This window comes from Oncorhynchus tshawytscha, unplaced genomic scaffold, assembly GCF_018296145.1.
Source record: "Oncorhynchus tshawytscha isolate Ot180627B unplaced genomic scaffold, Otsh_v2.0 Un_contig_3458_pilon_pilon, whole genome shotgun sequence".
Lineage (NCBI taxonomy): Eukaryota > Metazoa > Chordata > Actinopteri > Salmoniformes > Salmonidae > Oncorhynchus > Oncorhynchus tshawytscha.
This window is the reverse complement of record NW_024609763.1, coordinates 190292-208707: the sequence shown is the minus strand read 5'-3', so window position 1 is coordinate 208707 and position 18416 is coordinate 190292. Positions and strand designations below refer to the sequence as shown.

At 48.7% G+C, this 18416-nt stretch overlaps 2 protein-coding genes across 10 annotated transcripts in view; one reads left to right on the top strand and one right to left on the bottom strand.

Annotated features, from left to right (window-relative positions):
• baiap2l2b (BAR/IMD domain containing adaptor protein 2 like 2b) lies at positions 1 to 14427 on the top strand. Of its 8 annotated transcripts, none has more exons than XM_042317720.1 (14): positions 5 to 285; positions 1905 to 1980; positions 2812 to 2898; positions 4003 to 4064; positions 4261 to 4332; positions 4405 to 4494; positions 4796 to 4863; positions 5298 to 5361; positions 5472 to 5576; positions 7345 to 7447; positions 7669 to 7876; positions 12670 to 12735; positions 12803 to 13171; positions 13268 to 14427. In XM_042317720.1, exons 1-14 carry the CDS (start codon positions 160 to 162, stop codon positions 13341 to 13343), a joined length of 1572 nt encoding a protein of 523 aa, XP_042173654.1. In that variant the 5' UTR covers positions 5 to 159; the 3' UTR covers positions 13344 to 14427. The 8 variants fall into 8 exon arrangements, with proteins under 8 accessions (XP_042173652.1, XP_042173651.1, XP_042173655.1 ...); XM_042317719.1 differs by adding an exon at positions 472 to 533 and having other exon boundaries at positions 155 to 285; positions 4261 to 4494; XM_042317722.1 differs by having other exon boundaries at positions 164 to 533.
• Positions 13691 to 18416, bottom strand: part of LOC112240198 (parvalbumin alpha) — a 62391-nt gene continuing 57665 nt past the window's right edge. For both annotated transcript variants that reach the window (XM_042317726.1, XM_042317725.1), the window contains exons 2-5: positions 15871 to 15942; positions 15175 to 15307; positions 14589 to 14698; positions 13691 to 14501 (exon numbers count right to left, since the gene is read on the bottom strand). In XM_042317726.1, coding sequence (XP_042173660.1) covers positions 14473 to 14501; positions 14589 to 14698; positions 15175 to 15307; positions 15871 to 15934 — 336 coding nt within the window. In that variant the 5' untranslated portion in view covers positions 15935 to 15942 and the 3' untranslated portion in view covers positions 13691 to 14472. The remainder of the gene's footprint in view (positions 14502 to 14588; positions 14699 to 15174; positions 15308 to 15870; positions 15943 to 18416) is intronic.

The window sequence follows — 18416 nt, the reverse complement described above, 5'->3', positions numbered from 1 at the left end:
GTGAGCCTACCTACCTACGTCCCTCCCTGTGGTGGTGGCTGAGTTGGAACAGGGGATGTTTCCATCCTTTCACTCTGATCCATCTATAATTCAGCTGACCCGGCCGTATCGGTGTCTCTTTCTTTCCTTCCCTCTGTAAAATTGGCGTATGATGCAGGGATGAAGAGGCTGATTAACGAGTGGGAGAAAGAGGGAGCGAGAGAAAGGAGCTATCACAACAGGTTGTTGGTGGCAGAAAGAACAAGGGAACAACGAGGCAGAAGGAGGAGTGGGTTAATAGCCAAGGTGACTTTCACTATCAAAAGAAAAGCAGCCTGTAACTGAATACGCTGATTAGTACCTAGCTAGCCGACTACCAACTAAATTGTTTTATTTCTTAACTTTCAACTAGTACTCTGGAGTGTAAAGAGAATAGTTTATTCATGTATTTTTCCTAATTATTATTCCGTTTTTGTTTTGTGGAAATCGAAGCGGTTACTATGTCGGGGGCGAACAGTGATCAGTTACATAGGTCTACATTGTCTGTGTACGCGGTAAGTATATATTTTATGGTAGGCTGATACTATGGGGTTAGATTATTGAAATGTTGTAAATAGAGTATTGGCAGTAATCTACCCCCGTCTTTCACACTCCAATAATACTCTAAATGTGGGTGTATTGGGGGGAAAAATGTACAAAAACTTTTCAAAAAACATTTTACTAGGTGGTTCGAGCACTGAATTCTGATTGGCTGACAGCCGTTGTATATCAGTCCATATACCAGGATATGACAACTTTTATTTCTACTGCTCTAATTACGTTTGGTAACCAGTTTATAATAGCAGTAAGGCACCTCGGGGTTTGTGATACAGTGGGCTCCAAAATGACTGGCACCCCTGACTGGCAATGCACAAACAATGCTTAAACAAATATAAACAATATAATTATAGCGATAAACTCAAAATACCAACATGTGAGGAATACTGTACTTTATTAATGTTTCAATGGAACCAACCAAAATAATTGATTGATTTAATTAAATCAATGTCCACCAAATCAAGGTTTCACAATTAATGGCACCCTTAAAGATTGTTGTAAGTAACATCAACCAAAATTAAACCACAAATTAAATTCCACTTATTTAAGTGATGTTTTGGGGCTGTTTTAATTCCAGAGGTCCAGTGTCACTGGTTAAGATTGATGGCATAATGAATTCCACCAAGTATCAGGCAATTTTGGCTGACAATCTGGTTGCCTCTGCCAGAAGGCTGGGACTTGGCCATAGATGGACTTTCCAATAAGACAATTACCTGAAACATTCCTCAAGATCCACACAGAAATGGTTCTGTGACAACGAAGTCAATGTTCTGCCATGGTCATCTCAGTCGCCGGACCTCAATCCAATCAAAAACCTGTGGGCTGAGTGGAAGAGGGCAGTTGATAAGCGCAAACCCAAGACTGTGAAGGATCTACACAGAGGAATGGTCCAAAATCCCTCCAAATGTGTTCCTGAACCTTGTCAAACATCACAGGAAAAGACTTATCCTTGCCAGAGGTGGTGGCACAAAGTAGTAAATGAGGAGTGCCAATAATTATGAAACCTTGATTTTGGTGAAATGTATTTTGTATTAAATAATTGTTTGATTTTGGTTGGTTCCATTGAAACATTAATAAAGCACAGTATTTCTCACATGTTGGTATTTTGAGTTTTTCTCTATAATGATATTGTTTATATTTTTTAAGTATTGTTTGTGCCTTGCCAGTCAGGGGTGCCAGTCATTTTGGAGCCCGGTGTATATGGCCAATATACCACGGCTAAGGGCTGTAGTATCCAGCCACTCCACATTGCGTCGAGCTAAGAACAGGCATAGCATTTAGGTTTGGCCAATAGTCAATGTTTGTTTGTTCTGTGTTCTCTTCCATAGAACCTGATGGAACAGTTCAACCCAGGCCTACAGACGCTAGTTACATTAGGAAACAGCTATGTCAAGGCTTTCCAAGGTGTGTGTGTATATGAGCAAGTGTGTGTGAAAGTTAATACATAAGTATGCATTTGTGTCATTGTGTGTGTGGGGGTCATCCCTCTGACAAGTTCCCTAGACGTAGTTGGGCTAACATGATGTCAGCATCCTTCCTCTGACAAGTTCCCTAGACGTAGTTGGGCTAACATGATGTCAGCATCCTTCCTCTGACAAGTTCCCTAGACGTAGTTGGGCTAACATGTCAGCATCCTTCCTCTGACAAGTTCCCTAGACGTAGTTGGGCTAACATGATGTCAGCATCCTTCCTCTGACTGATATAAACACTACAAGGCATCTATCACAGGTCAGATAGTTAGCAGGTAGATTTAACATGGCTTGTAGTGTTTAGACAGGCGTTAGCAGGTAGTTGTAACATGGTAAAGCCAGGCCTGTTTCCCATAGAGGTAGAAGATAGCAGGTCAGCTAGTTAGGTCAGCTAACATGGTAAACCGATGCCTGTTGCCCATAGAGGTAGAAAGAGGGCTCATCTTTGTATCTGTGCCATGATGGCTTCTGTGACTTTAAAATGGTGGAAACCTTCATTGGCAATGTCCACGCTAAAACAGCTGCTATCCATCCAGAGCCCTTGTTCCACCTCTATGGATGTTACCTAACCACTTGGCTATTTATGGACCCAGTCTTACCTGTATCAGGTGTCAATCACCACAGGTGTTTTACTTATTGGGTGAATTGTTTGGGACAGTTAAGATATGATTACAAGGTTTGGTTTGTGTCATTATTGGGCTTGTGAGTTAATAGCTATAATGCTAACAGGTGTGTGTGTGTGTGTGTGCGCTTGTGTGTGTTGCAGCCTTGGCTGTTACCAGTGAGGCTTACTTTAGTGCTGTAGCGAAGATGGGAGAACAGGCCCTTCACACACTCTCCTCTCGTTCACTTGGTAAGTGTGTCTGTCTGTCTACTGTATTGTACCATAGAACCAAGCACAGACTGGGGCTATTTTAAAGGTAGACTCAGCGATATGACCTAGATGCAGAAAGTCAATAGCATAGTGGGTCAATTTCTGCAACAACTAAGAACTTCTCCTCTGTTTTGGTGCCCTGGCTACCACGCTGTGAACAGTGTGATGTGAACCTGTGCACATGCGCAGATACTGTGTGTGACTGAGAGAGCAGAGTCTTGCATCTTGCTCATCTCAATATCTGTGCTGCTGCTCACGACAGCGTCATTTTGCTGAGTCTACCTTTAACTTCCTTCTTAGCGTCTTTGAGTAACTTTGAGGTCGTTGTGGCAGGCGGTGTGGATGACTGCCAATAAATAGCAATACGAACAGTTTACTGAGAGGTAAGGATGGAATGATCACACACACATACACACACTCACACACACACACACACACACACAGACACAGGCACACACACACACACAGACACACACACACACACACACACACACACACACACACACACACACACAGGCACACACTCACACACACAGACACAGGCACACACTCACACACACAGACACACACACACTCATACACACAGACACACACACACACACACACACACACACACACACACACACACACACACACACACACACACACACACACACACACACACACACACACACACACACACACACACACACACACACACACACACAGTAGGCCAGTTGAGCTAATGAATTGAGTGTGGCTGAAAGACTGTCATCTATAATTCAAGGCAGCTACCTGATCCTCTCTTCATGGTCACACTGCTGCGCTGACCTTCTCACTTGGCTGACCTGCTGTAGCTACACTGTCATGCTAGCCTAGCTCTGACGCACGGCCCCATTCGTTCCCCATGAGATGCTATTGTCAGTGCTAATAAGGCTAGGTTGCTAGCTCTGACACACGGTCCCATTCGTTCCCCATGAGATGCTATTGTCAGTGCTAATAAGGCTAGGTTGCTAGCTCTGATGCACGGCCCCATTCATTCCCTATGAGATGCTATCGTCATTGCTAATTGGTGATACTAATGTGTGTATGTGTGATCCACAGGAGATGTCCTGGTACAGATATCTGAGACGCAGAGAAGACTCACAGCTGAGATGGAGGGAGTGGTCAGTATCTGTTTTATCTATGTCTATATGTTCCTGATCCTATTTAGTGTCTTTATACCACCTATTTATCTATGTTTATTTACAATATGTCCACCCCACTGTTTCCATCCACAGCATGTGTGTGGACACTGCCATAGAGTGTAACATTGTTTTTCTTCCCCCCTCAGGGTGTAACGTTGTAATTCTTCCCCTTCAGATTCGATGGTTCCAGGTAGAAGTTTTACAGGCCATGGAGAAGAATGTCAAGTTGGATGAAGAGTACATTGACGTGAGTATCTGGCGTGTGTGTGTGTGTGTGTGTGTGTGTGTACTAACACATACTCCTGTATCTCTTCCACAGGGCAGTCGCAGGGTGTATGAGCTGGAGGTGAGGAACCAGGCAGAAGCTCTGGAGAGACAGCTGAGAAGAGGAGCCTTCAGAGACTCACTGGTACACACACACATCATGTGGACTCTCTTACGGACACTTGTGGCTGCTTCGCCTGATGTATTGTCCTATATTTTTATTTTTAATCCCAGCCCCCATTCCCACAGGGGGTATTTTTGCCTTTTGGCAGGCCGTCATTGTAAATAAGAATTTGTTCTTAACTGACTTGCCTAGTTAAATACATAACATAATAAAGACACACACACCCACCCTCCTTCTTACAGTTAAATCAGACACTGTCCAACACTACCACATTCCATACAGTAATGGTGTGTGTGTGTGTGTGTGTGTGTGTGTTCTCTAGGAGCACAGTGAGTACATGCAGTACCTGAGACAGAGTCAACATGACATTATGAAGGAGGAGGAGAGGAGGTCAGTCTTTACCATTATTAATACATTACCAACACAATTACTATTAGAACCGTTATTAATACATTACCAACACAATTACTATTAGAACCGTTATTAATACATTACCAACACAATTACTATTAGAACCATTATTAATACATTACCAACACAATTACTATTAGAACCATTATTAATACATTACCAACACAATTACTATTAGAACCATTATTAATACATTACCAACACAATTACTATTAGAACCATTATTAATACATTACCAACACAATTACTATTAGAACCATTATTAATACATTACCAACACAATTACTATTAGAACCATTATTAATACATTACCAACACAATTACTATTAGAACCATTATTAATACATTACCAACACAATTACTATTAGAACCATTATTATGATAATGACTTTGATGACTGTTGTTATTTGTAGATATCGCTTCCTGGCAGAGAAACACTGCGGACTGACACAGTCACTGCTCTTCCTCATCAACAAGGTACACACACACACACACACAGACATGTTTATGTCACAAACGGGAACATCAGAAACCTTTACAAACACACACACACAGGTTCCCATGAAATGTCCCCATCTCTCCCCCAGACAGGGGCTTCCCTACAGCAGAAGGCTGATGGATGGAAGGAGAAAGTGAACGAGACACGAGGCTCCAGACCCCGTAGCCCCACCCACCCTGACCAGGAGGAACAGGTTAGAGACCCCGTAGCCCCACCCACCCTGACCAGGAGGAACAGGTTATAGACCCCGTAGCCCCACCCACCCTGACCAGGAGGAACAGGTTAGAGATCCCGACCAGGAGGAACAGGTTAGCCCCCCACCCACCCTGACCAGGAGGAACAGGTTAGAGACCCCGTAGCCCCACCCACCCTGACCAGGAGGAACAGGTTAGAGACCCCGTAGCCCCACCCACCCTGACCAGGAGGAACAGGTTAGAGACCCCCACCCACACTGACCAGCCCCACCCACCCTGACCAGGAGGAACAGGTTAGAGACCCCGTGAGGAGGAACAGGTTAGCCCCACCCACCCTGACCAGGAGGAACAGGTTAGAGACCCTGTAGCCCCACCCACCCTGACCAGGAGGAACAGGTTAGAGACCCTGGAGGAACAGGTTAGCCCCACCCACCCTGACCAGGAGGAACAGGTTAGAGACCCTGTGAGCCCCACCCACCCTGACCAGGAGGAACAGGTTAGAGACCCTGTAGCCCCACCCACCCTGACCAGGAGGAACAGGTTAGAGACCCCGTAGCCCCACCCACCCTGACCAGGAGGAACAGGTTAGAGATCCCCCCACCCTGACCAGGAGGAACAGGTAGCCCCACCCACCCTGACCAGGAGGAACAGGTTAGAGACCCTGTAGCCCCACCCACCCTGACCAGGAGGAACAGGTTAGAGATCCCAGGTTAGCCCCACCCACCCTGACCAGGAGGAACAGGTTAGAGACCCCACCCACCCTGACCAGGAGGAACAGGTTAGCCCCCCCACCCACCCTGACCAGGAGGAACAGGTTAGAGACCCCACCCAGCCCCACCCACCCTGACCAGGAGGAACAGGTTAGAGACCCCGTAGCCCCACCCACCCACCTGACCAGGAGGAACAGGTTAGAGACCCCGTAGCCCCACCCACCCTGACCAGGAGGAACAGGTTAGAGACCCCGGAACAGGTTAGCCCCACCCACCCTGACCAGGAGGAACAGGTTAGAGACCCCCTGACCAGGAGGAACAGGTTAGAGACCCCGTAGCCCCACCCACCCTGACCCCCCCGTACCCCACCCACCCTGACCAGGAGGAACAGGTTAGAGACCCCGTAGCCCCACCCACCCTGACCAGGAGGAACAGGTTAGAGACCCCGTAGCCCCACCCACCCTGACCAGGAGGAACAGGTTAGAGACCCCGTAGCCCCACCCACCCTGACCAGGAGGAACAGGTTAGAGACCCCGTAGCCCCACCCACCCTGACCAGGAGGAACAGGTTAGAGACCCCGTAGCCCCACCCACCCTGACCAGGAGGAACAGGTTAGAGACCCTGTAGCCCCACCCACCCTGACCAGGAGGAACAGGTTAGAGATCCCGTAGCCCCACCCACCACCAGGAGGAACAGGTGACCAGGAGGAACAGGTTAGAGACCCCGTAGCCCCACCCACCCTGACCAGGAGGAACAGGTTAGAGACCCCGTAGCCCCACCCACCCTAGAGACCCCGTAGCCCCACCCACCCTGACCAGGAGGAACAGGTTAGAGATCCCGTAGCCCCACCCACCCTGACCAGGAGGAACAGGTTAGAGATCCCGTAGCCCCACCCACCCTGACCAGGAGGAACAGGTTAGAGACCCCGTAGCCCCACCCACCCTGACCAGGAGGAACAGGTTAGAGACCCCGTAGCCCCACCCACCCTGACCAGGAGGAATAGGAACAAGTATTCCACCCAACCAATCAACCTTCCCCTGTCTCCCTCTCTCCTCAGCTGTGTGGCTCAGTGAGCTCTCTGCTGCAGACAGTAGATGAGGACAGAGACATGTCTTGGGCCAGGAGAGAACAGCAGGCCCTGGGGAGAGTGCCCTCTAGAGGTGTGATGTCTACACGGCACCCCCAAAGAACAGGGTTATATTTAGTCAGCTACACTACTCACGTGTGTTATTGTATTCATTTAGTGCATAGCAGGGAAATATTTTGGTTGATACCGTGGGGATTTTTCATTGGATAAACTTTTCTCCATCCGTCTCTCTTTCTTTTCCTTCTCCATCCATATTCCTTCCCCATCACCCTCTCTATCCCCTTCCTCCCCCAGCCCCGTCCCCCCTCCACAGCCGATCCCGCTCCTCCTCAGTGGGTGAGTCTCTGGGTCTGGGTGGGGGTAGGACCATGAGAGCCCTGGTGTCCCACCCACCCTCCTCCAACCCCAAACTCCTACCCTTCACCCGGGGAGAGATGGTCACCGTGTTGGTCCAGGAGCCGAGGAATGGGTGGCTGTATGGGAGAACGGATAGCAGCCTACGGTAGGTGATAGTGGATAGCAGACTATGGTAGGGGACAGTGTATAGCAGCCTACGGTAGGGGATAGTGGATAGCAGACTATGGTAGGGGACAGTGTATAGCAGCCTACGGTAAGGGATAGTGGATAACAGACTACGGTAGGGGATAGTGGATAGCAGCCTATGGTAGGGGATAGTGGATAGCAGACTATGGTAGGGGATAGTGGATAGCAGACTATGGTAGGGGATAGTGGATAGCAGACTATGGTAGGGGATAGTGGATAACAGACTATGGTAGGGGATAGTGGATAACAGACTACGGTAGGGGATAGTGGATAGCAGACTACGGTAGGGGATAGTGGATAACAGACTACGGTAGGGATAGTGGATAGCAGACTATGGTAGGGGACAGTGGATAGCAGACTATGTTAGGGGTCAGTAGATAACAGACTATGATAGGGGTCAGTAGATAACAGACTATGATAGGGGTCAGTAGATAACAGACTGATAGGGGTCAGTAGATAACAGACTATGATAGGGGTCAGTAGATAACAGACTATGACTAGGGGTCAGAGATAACAGACTATGATAGGGGTAGATAACAGACTATGATAGGGTTCAGTAGATAACAGACTATGATAGGGGTCAGTAGATAACAGACTATGATAGGGTTCAGTAGATAACAGACTATGATAGGGGTCAGTAGATAACAGACTATGATAGGGGTCAGTAGATAACAGACTATGGTAGGGGTCAGTAGATAACAGACTATGATAGAGGTCAGTAGATAACAGACTATGATAGGGGTCAGTAGATAACAGACTATGGTAGTGGGCAGTAGATAACAGACTATGAGGGGTAGTAGATAACAGACTATGTAGGGGTAGTAGATAACAGACTATGGTAGGGGTCAGTCAGTAGATAACAGACTATGGTAGGGGTCAGTAGATAACAGACTATGATAGGGGTCAGTAGATAACAGACTATGATAGGGGTAGATAACAGACAGTAGATAATAACAGACTATGATAGGGGTCAGTAGATAACAGACTATGGTAGGGGTCAGTAGATAACAGACTATGATAGGGGTCAGTAGATAACAGACTATGGTAGGGGTCAGTAGATAACAGACTATGGTAGGGGGCAGTAGATAACAGACTATGATAGGGGTCAGTAGATAACAGACTATGGTAGGGGGCAGTAGATAGGATAGGGGTCAGTAGATAACAGACTATGGTAGGGGTCAGTAGATAAAGACTATGGTAGGGGGCAGTAGATAACAGACTATGATAGGGGTCAGTAGATAACAGACTATGGTAGGGGCAGTAGATAACAGACTATGATAGGGGTCAGTAGATAACAGACTATGGTAGGGGTCAGTAGATAACAGACTATGATAGGGGGCAGTAGATAACAGACTATGATAGGGGTCAGTAGATAACAGACTATGGTAGGGGGATAACAGACTATGATAGGGGTCAGAGATAACAGACTATGATAGGGGTCAGTAGATAACAGACTATGATAGGGGTAGATAACAGACAGTAGATAACAGACTATGGTAGGGGTCAGTAGATAACAGACTATGGTAGGGGTCAGTAGATAACAGACTATGATAGGGGTCAGTAGATAACAGACTATGATAGGGGTCAGTAGGCAGATAGGGGTCAGTAACAGACTATGATAGGGGTCAGTAGATAACAGACTATGGTAGGGGGCAGTAGATAACAGACTATGATAGGGGTCAGTAGATAACAGACTATGGTAGGGGTCAGTAGATAACAGACTATGGTAGGGGGCAGTAGATAACAGACTATGATAGGGGTCAGTAGATAACAGACTATGATAGGGGTCAGTAGATTAACAGACTATGATAGGGGTAGTAGATAACAGACTATGATAGGGGGCAGTAGATAACAGACTATGATAGGGGTCAGTAGATAACAGACTATGGTAGGGGTCAGTAGATAACAGACTATGATAGGGGTCAGTAGATAACAGACTATGGTAGGGGGCAGTAGATAACAGACTATGGTAGGGGGCAGTAGATAACAGACTATGGTAGGGGGCAGTAGATAACAGACTATGGTAGGGGGATAAGTAGAGAGAGAACAGACTATGATAGGGGTCAGTAGATAACAGACTATGATAGGGGTCAGTAGATAACAGACTATGGTAGTGGGCAGTAGATAACAGACTATGATAGGGGTCAGTAGATAACAGACTATGGTAGGGGGCAGTAGAGAGCAGACTATGATAGGGGTCAGTAGATAACAGACTATGGTAGGGGTCAGTAGATAACAGACTATGGTAGGGGGCAGTAGAGAGCAGACTATGATAGGGGTCAGTAGAGAACAGACATTGATAGGGGTCAGTTACTCTCTTCAATAGATAACATACTATGATAGGGGTCAGTAGATAACAGACATTGATAGGGGTCAGTTACTCTCTTCAATAGATAACATACTATGATAGGGGTCAGTAGATAACAGACTATGATAGGGGTCAGTTACTCTCTTCAATAGATAACATACTATGATAGGGGTCAGTAGAGAACAGACATTGATAGGGGTCAGTAGATAACAGACATTGATAGGGGTCAGTTACTCTATGGTAGGGGGCAGTAGATAACATACTATGATAGGGGTCAGTAGAGAACAGACATTGATAGGGGTCAGTTACTCTCTTCAATAGATAACATACTATGATAGGGGTCAGTGGATAACAGACTATGATAGGGGTCAGTAGATAACAGACTATGATAGGGGTCAGTAGATAACAGACTATGATAGGGGTCAGTAGATAACAGACTATGATAGGGGTCAGTGGATAACATACTATGATAGGGGTCAGTAGATAACAGACTATGATAGGGGTCAGTAGATAACATACTATGATAGGGGTCAGTAGATAACAGACTATGATAGGGGTCAGTAGATAACAGACTATGATAGGGGTCAGTAGATAACAGACTATGATAGGGGTCAGTAGATAACATACTATGATAGGGGTCAGTAGATAACATACTATGATAGGGGTCAGTGGATAACATACTATGGTAGGGGTCAGTAGATAACAGACTATGATAGGGGTCAGTGGATAACAGACTATGGTAGGGGTCAGTAGAGAACAGACATTGATAGGGGTCAGTAGATAACATACTATGATAGGGGTCAGTGGATAACAGACTATGATAGGGGTCAGTAGATAACAGACTATGATAGGGGTCAGTGGATAACAGACTACTATGATAGGGGTCAGTAGATAACAGACTATGATAGGGGTCAGTGGATAACAGACTATGGTAGGGGTCAGTAGATAACAGACTATGATAGGGGTCAGTGATAACAGACTATGATAGGGGTCAGTAGATAACATACTATGATAGGGGTCAGTAGATAACAGACTATGATAGGGGTCAGTAGATAACAGACTATGATAGGGGTCAGTAGATAACATACTATGATAGGGGTCAGTGGATAACAGACTATGATAGGGGTCAGTAGATAACAGACTATGGTAGGGGTCAGTAGATAACAGACTATGGTAGGGGTCAGTAGATAACATACTATGATAGGGGTCAGTAGATAACAGACTATGATAGGGGTCAGTAGATAACAGACTATGGTAGGGGTCAGTAGATAACAGACTATGATAGGGGTCAGTAGATAACAGACTATGATAGGGGTCAGTAGATAACAGACTATGATAGGGGTCAGTAGATAACAGACTATGATAGGGGTCAGTAGATAACAGACTATGATAGGGGTCAGTAGATAACAGACTATGATAGGGGTCAGTAGATAACAGACTATGATAGGGGTCAGATAACATACTATGATAGGGGTCAGTAGATAACAGACTATGATAGGGGTCAGTTATAACAGACTATGATAGGGGTCAGATAACAGACTATGATAGGGGTCAGTAGATAACAGACTATGATAGGGGTCAGTAGATAACAGACTATGATAGGGGTCAGTAGATAACATACTATGATAGGGGTCAGTAGATAACAGACTAATAGGGGTCAGTAGATAACAGACTATGATAGGGGTCAGTAGATAACAGACTATGATAGGGGTCAGTAGATAACAGACTATGATAGGGGTCAGTAGATAACAGACTATGATAGGGGTCAGTAGATAACAGACTATGATAGGGGTCAGTAGATAACAGACTATGATAGGGGTCAGTAGATAACATACTATGATAGGGGTCAATAGATAACAGACTATGGTAGGGGTCAGTAGATAACAGACTATGATAGGGGTCAGTAGATAACAGACTATGATAGGGGTCAGTAGATAACAGACTATGATAGGGGTCAGTAGATAACAGACTATGATAGGGGTCAGTAGATAACAGACTATGATAGGGGTCAGTGGATAACAGACTATGATAGGGGTCAATAGATAACAGACTATGATAGGGGTCAGTGGATAACAGACTATGATAGGGGTCAGTAGATAACATACTATGATAGGGGTCAGTAGATAACAGACTATGATAGGGGTCAGTGGATAACATACTATGATAGGGGTCAGTGGATAACAGCAAGGACCATTATGATTCATTCCTTTGTTTGTCTGTTTGTTTGTTCCTTTATCCATCCATCATTCATTCATTCATTCCTATGTGGCTGGCTGGCTGGCTGGCTGGCTGGCTGGCTGGCTGGCTGGCTGGCTGGCTGGCTGGCTGGCTGGCTGGCTGGCTGGCTGGGAAAACATTGGACTTTATCTAGGAACTTGTCTGTTCCAGTATTTAGGCCATTGTTGTGTTTGCTAATATTCCTCTGGTCTCTGTTGTTCCAACAGCCAGGGCTGGTTCCCAGCAGCTTATGTTTCTTCTATTGAGGAGTTCTCTAACCTCTTGGGATCCAGGTATGTCAATCAATCAATCAATCAATCAATCAATCAATATGATCATATCTGACATTTGACCCTCCAGTGGCACTTCCTTGAGGAGCCACAGCATGAACAACCTATTGGATCCCTCTGACACCTCCATGGGCCAATCAGAAAAGGCCTACGGTGATGTGGCGCCCCCTACCACACCCACTCGCAGGGCCTCCGTCGACTTCCGACCAATCTCTCCCCTCCCTGAGAGGAGGGCGGAGCCAGAGATTGTGACGAGAACAAATAGCCTGAAAGGCTACAATGAGCTCCCGCCCCCTCCTCCTCCGCCCCCGCCACCTCCAACAACAATGTTCCGGAGGGGGTCAGCTGACTGTCGACCAATCCAGCCTACTTTCCCGGAGAGGACAGCAGAATCATTGTCACCCCTTGGAGCTTCTGGAGAAAACCTACTCTTTCCCAGGTCGGTGTGTGTGTCAGTGTGTGTGTGTGTGCCTGCTGTGATGTTTGTCATTCGTGTTGAGTGCTAGTTCTTTACATGTCACCTGATCTGTTGCAGGGGAACCAACCCCTTTGCGACAGTGAAGCTTAAACCAACAACCACCAATGACAGATCAGCACCCAGGACCCACTGACCAATCAGCACAGAGATGTCGACGTCAAGAAAAGCTGACGTCCTTGAGTTTGGCATTGAGTCTATTTTTAGAGAAATGATGTAGATCGTCTAATCGTGTAAAAATATATATATTTATTTGTACTATTATGCGATTTAAGAATAGCACTTTGTCACATTGTTTGTGTGTTTCGATAGATTTTCCAATGGTTTACTAATGGTTCGATCTAGGATGCTTTTATTGTGAAATAGATACTTTAATTTTGAAAATATCTAAATGAATCGTCTCATTTGTGCATCCCTTGTTCTACAGTATATTAGTGTCCAGTCTAGTTTATATTAAATCATTAAATAATAAGAAATAAAATAGTCATTTTACTCAAGGTGTTTTATTTCTTAGTATTTCTTATTTTGAATAATTTCTCTCTCTTCACCACTCTACCTCTTTATTTATACATCTCATCACCAGACGAGAGAGGAAGGAGGAAATGAGGGAGGGAGAACAGGAAGGAGGGTACAAGTATATGTGAGGTGGAAAAAAGAAAGAATGAGAGACACAGGTTGTTTTGGTTCAGTCCCCAAAAAATGGCACTCTATTAAAGATAGCACCCTATTCCCTTTTGGCACCCTTTGGAAGTAGTGCACTATAAAGGGATTAGGGTGCCATTTGAGTAAGGTGACATAGGGTCCATAGATGGCTAGAGAGGAAAGGGAAGGTGTCTGGTACATTATATCTACAGGAAAGGTTTTCTTTTAAAATGAGACAGTCATGAGGTTTTCAAATCAATACAGGACATATATACAGGATGTTGGTGTGGTAGAAAAACATACAAATAAATACAGTAGTGCTTGTTGGGGAGTCCCCTCTCTACCTCCCCTGGTGGACGTATCTGGTACTGTTTCTGGTTAGAGAGACTGGGCCTGCGTGGTGTGGAGTAGGGTGAAGTAGCCTTGACGCTGATCTTGGGTCAGTTGGCATTTTTCCCCGACTAATGGTTAAGGTTGGGAGGATTGGGGAAGGTAATCCTAGATCTGTGTCGAGGAGAAACTTCACCCTGGACTGGATGGTGCTTTTTGGGTGACGGGGGGGGGGGTTGCATTTAAAACATGAATTCGCAGGGGAGGAGAAAGGGGGAGGCTATAGGTGCTCTTTACACCTCATGGACCAAGACTTCAAACTCTGGAAAAGAGAAGAAGAGGACGACATTAAGATCCTCTGGGAATGAGTCAGGATTTCATTCCGTTATCATCCTACCACCTCTCTCACCGTCGATGCCGATCTTTCCGTCTCCGTCCTTGTCGGCGGCGTTAAGGAAGGCTTTGGTCTCGGCGTCGGTCAGGTCTCTGCCGTCCTCAGCGAAACTCTTCAGCACAAACCTGAGGTAGAAGAGAGTTCAAAGGTTAGGGGTCAAGATTAAGGAGCTGCGTGTGTGTGTGTGTCTGCTGTTCTCAGCAAAACCCTTCAGTACGAACCTGAGGTCAGATTTAGCGTGAAGAAAAAATGTATTAAGCTAGGACTGCAAAATCCTGTTTCCTTTCCCCACAATTTCTAGGTTTTCCAGATATCATGTTTGGACGATTCCTGGATTTACTGCTTATTCCATCCTGACGCCAGGGATCTTCCAATCAGGATTTCTGGAACACCGTGGCATTTTGGCAAAGTTACCGGAATTTTGCAACCCTGTATTGGGCATGCATTCTAAATGGTATGCTAGCTTGTAAATGGGAAAATAGCCACACATTCACATCTGATGAATGTGTGTGTGTGCACACCTATCCATGTGCGTATTTGGTATGAGTCTATGTGCGTGTGTGTGTGTGTCCCCGTCTATGTGTATCTCTCTTCCTCTTACTTGAGCTCCTCCTCCTCAATGAATCCACTCTGGTCAGCATCAATAGCCTGGAACACCTTCTTAACATTGTCAGGAGTCATGGCCTTCAGGCCCACCAGAGCAAAGAACTTCTTATGGTCGAAGGAACCCTCCGCTGGACACACACACACACACACGGACAGGTCATCACACAGATACACACATACACAAACATGGACAGATAAACACACACACACACATACACACACGCAAAGGTATGCACACACACACATACACACACACACACACACACACACACACGGACAGGTAAGCACACACACACACACATGTACATGTAAGCACACACACATGGACATGTAAGCACACACACACACACACACACATGGACATGTAAGCACACACACATACACGGACAGGTAAGCACACACACACACGGACAGGTCATCACACAGATGCACACGAACGGACAGGTACACACACACGCAAAGGTATGCACACACACACACGCAAAGGTATGCACACAAACACACGGTCAGGTCATCACACACACACGGACAGGTAAGCACACACAAACACACGGACAGGTAAGCACACACAAACACACGGACAGGTAAGCACATGGACAGGGAGGAGACGGGAAAAGGAAATGGAGAGATATATATTATATTATTTTCAAAAGATTTGGTTTGGTTTTCAACAGTGAAAACTTGTGCTCACCTTTGACTGCATCAAGGGCCTTCTGAATATCATCAGCTTTCAAAAAATCTTTCAAAGCAGCCATCTTGGTAACTGAGGGGAGAGAGAGAGAGGTTTATGAATATATAATATGGATAGCATAAATGAGGCGCTAGGACAAAGTGCTTAATGTCAGTTACTAGGTTCTATTGAGCCCTGAGACCTTGGCTAAGGAACAGGACAGACAGAGATACACAGACCCACTGTCTCTGGGAATGTGGTGATGTAAAGCACCATGAATAGTGTCTGGCAGTCACATAGTAAGGACAGTGGATGTAAGGACACACTGGAGAGGAGGAGGAGAGAAGAGGACAGGAGGAGAGAGGAGAGGAACAGCATCAGAGTTTGGCCAGTGACCATGAGCTGGGCTCTATATCGTTCTGGCACTCAACGGACACCCAAATGTACTTGGCAGAGGTGGGGAGAAAGGAGAGGAGGGGAGGAGGGTAGAAAGGAGGGGAGGAGGGGAGAAAGGAGGGGAGGGGAGGAGGGTAGAAAGGAGGGGAGGAGGGGAGAAAGGAGGGGAGGGAGGAGGGTAGAAAGGAGGGGAGGGAGGGGGAGGAGGGTAGAAAGGAGGGGAGAAAGGGGGGGGGGGAAAGAAGGGCAGGGAAAGGGAGAAAGGGGGAGGGGGGGAGGGGAGAAAGGGAAAGGGGGGGGGGGGGAGGGGGAAAAGGGGGAGAGGGGAAAGGGGAGGAGGGGAGGGGGGAGGGATAGGAGGGAGGGGGAGGAGGAGGGGAGGGGAGGGGGGGAGGGGAGGAGGGAGAGGAGGAGGGGGGGAAGGAGGGGAGGGAGGAGGGTAGAAAGGAGGGGGGGAGGAGGGGGAGGAGGGGAAAGGAGGGAGGAGGAGGGGGGAAAGGAGGGGAGGGGGAGAGGAGGGGGGAAAGGAGGGAGGGAGGGGGGAGAAAGGAGGGGAGGGGGAAGGGAGAGGAGGGGGAGGGTAGAAAGGAGGGAGGAGGGGGAGAAAGGAGAGAGGGGGGAGGGTAGAAAGGAGGGGAGAGGGGAGGAAAGGGGGGGAGGAGGAAGAGGGGAGGGGAGAGGAGGGGGGGGGAGGGGAGGAGGGGGGAAAGGAGGGGAGGGGGGAGGGTAGGAGGGGGAAGGGAGGAAAGGGAGGGGGAAAGGAGGGAGGGGGAAGGGGGAGGGGGGAAAGGAGGAGGGGGGGAGGGGAGAGGAGGGGGGGGGGAGAAAGGAGGGGAGGGGGGAGGGAAGGGAGGGAGGAGGGAAAGGAGGAGGGAGGAGGAGGGGGGAAAGGGGGAAAGGGGAAGGGGGGGGGGAAAGGAGAGGAGGAGGGGGAGGAGGGGGAAAGGAGGGAGGGGGAGAGGGGGGGAGAGGAGGGGGGAGGGGGAAAGGAGGGAGGAGGGGAGAGGAGGGGAGGGGGGAAAGGAGGGGAGGGGAGGGGAGGGGAAAGGAGGGGAGGAGGGGGAAAGGAGGGGAGGAGGGGGAGAAAGGAGGGGGAGGGGAGAAGGGGGAAAGGAGGGGAGAAAGGAGGGGAGGAGGGGGAAAGGAGGGGAGGAGAGAAGGGGAGGGGAGGAGGGGGGAGAAGAGGGGGAGGGGGAAAGGAGGAGGAGGAGGGGGGGAGGAGGGGAGGGGGAAAGGGGAGGGGAGGGGAAAGGGGAGGAGGGGGAGGGGGGAAAGGAGGGGGGAAAGGGGAGAGGAGGGGGAGGGGAGGGGAGGGGGGGGGGGGGAAAGGGGAGAGGAGGGGGGGGGGGAGGGGGAAAGGGGAGAGGAGGGGGGGGTAGAAAGGAGGGGAGGAGGGGGAAAGGGGAGGGGGAGGGGGAGAGGGGGGGGGGAGGAGGGGGAAGGGAGGGGGGGGGAAAGGGGGGGGGGGAAGGGGAAGGGGAGAGGGAGGGGGGGTAGGAAGGAGGAGGGGGGAGGGAAAGGGGGGGGAAAGGAGAGGAGGGGGAGGGGAGAGGGGGGGGAAAGGGGGGGGAAAGGGGAGAGGAGGGGGAAAGGAGAGAGGAGGGGGAAAGGGGAGAGGAGGGGGAAAGGAGGGGGAGGGGAGAGGAGGGGGAAAGGAGAGGGGGGGGGGGGAGGAGAGGGGGGGGGGGGGAGAGGGAGGGAGGAGGGGGGGGGAGAGGAGGGGGAAAGGGAGAGGAGGGGGAAAAGAGGAGGGGGAAAGGGAGAGGAGGGGAGGGAGGGAGGGAGAGGAGGGGGGAGGGGGAAAGGAGAGAGGGGGGGGGAGAGGAGGGGGGAGGGGGGGAGGGGGAAAGGGGAGAGGAGGGGGAAAGGGGAGGAGGGGAGGGGGAGAGGAGGGGGAGGAAGGGGAGAGGAGGGGGAAAGGGGAGAGGAGGGGGAAAGGGGAGAGAGGGGGGGGGAAAGGGGGAGGGGGGGAAAGGGGAGAGGAGGGGGAAAAGGGGAGAGGAGGGGGGAAAGGGGAGGAGGGGGGGAAAGGGGAGAAGGGAGGGAGAGGGAGGGGGAAAGGGAGGGAGGGGGAGGGGGGGCAGGGGAGAGGAGGGGAAAGGGGAAAGGGGGAAAGGGGAGAGGAGGGGGAAAGGGGAGAGGAGGGGGAGGGGGGGGAGGGGAGGAGGAGG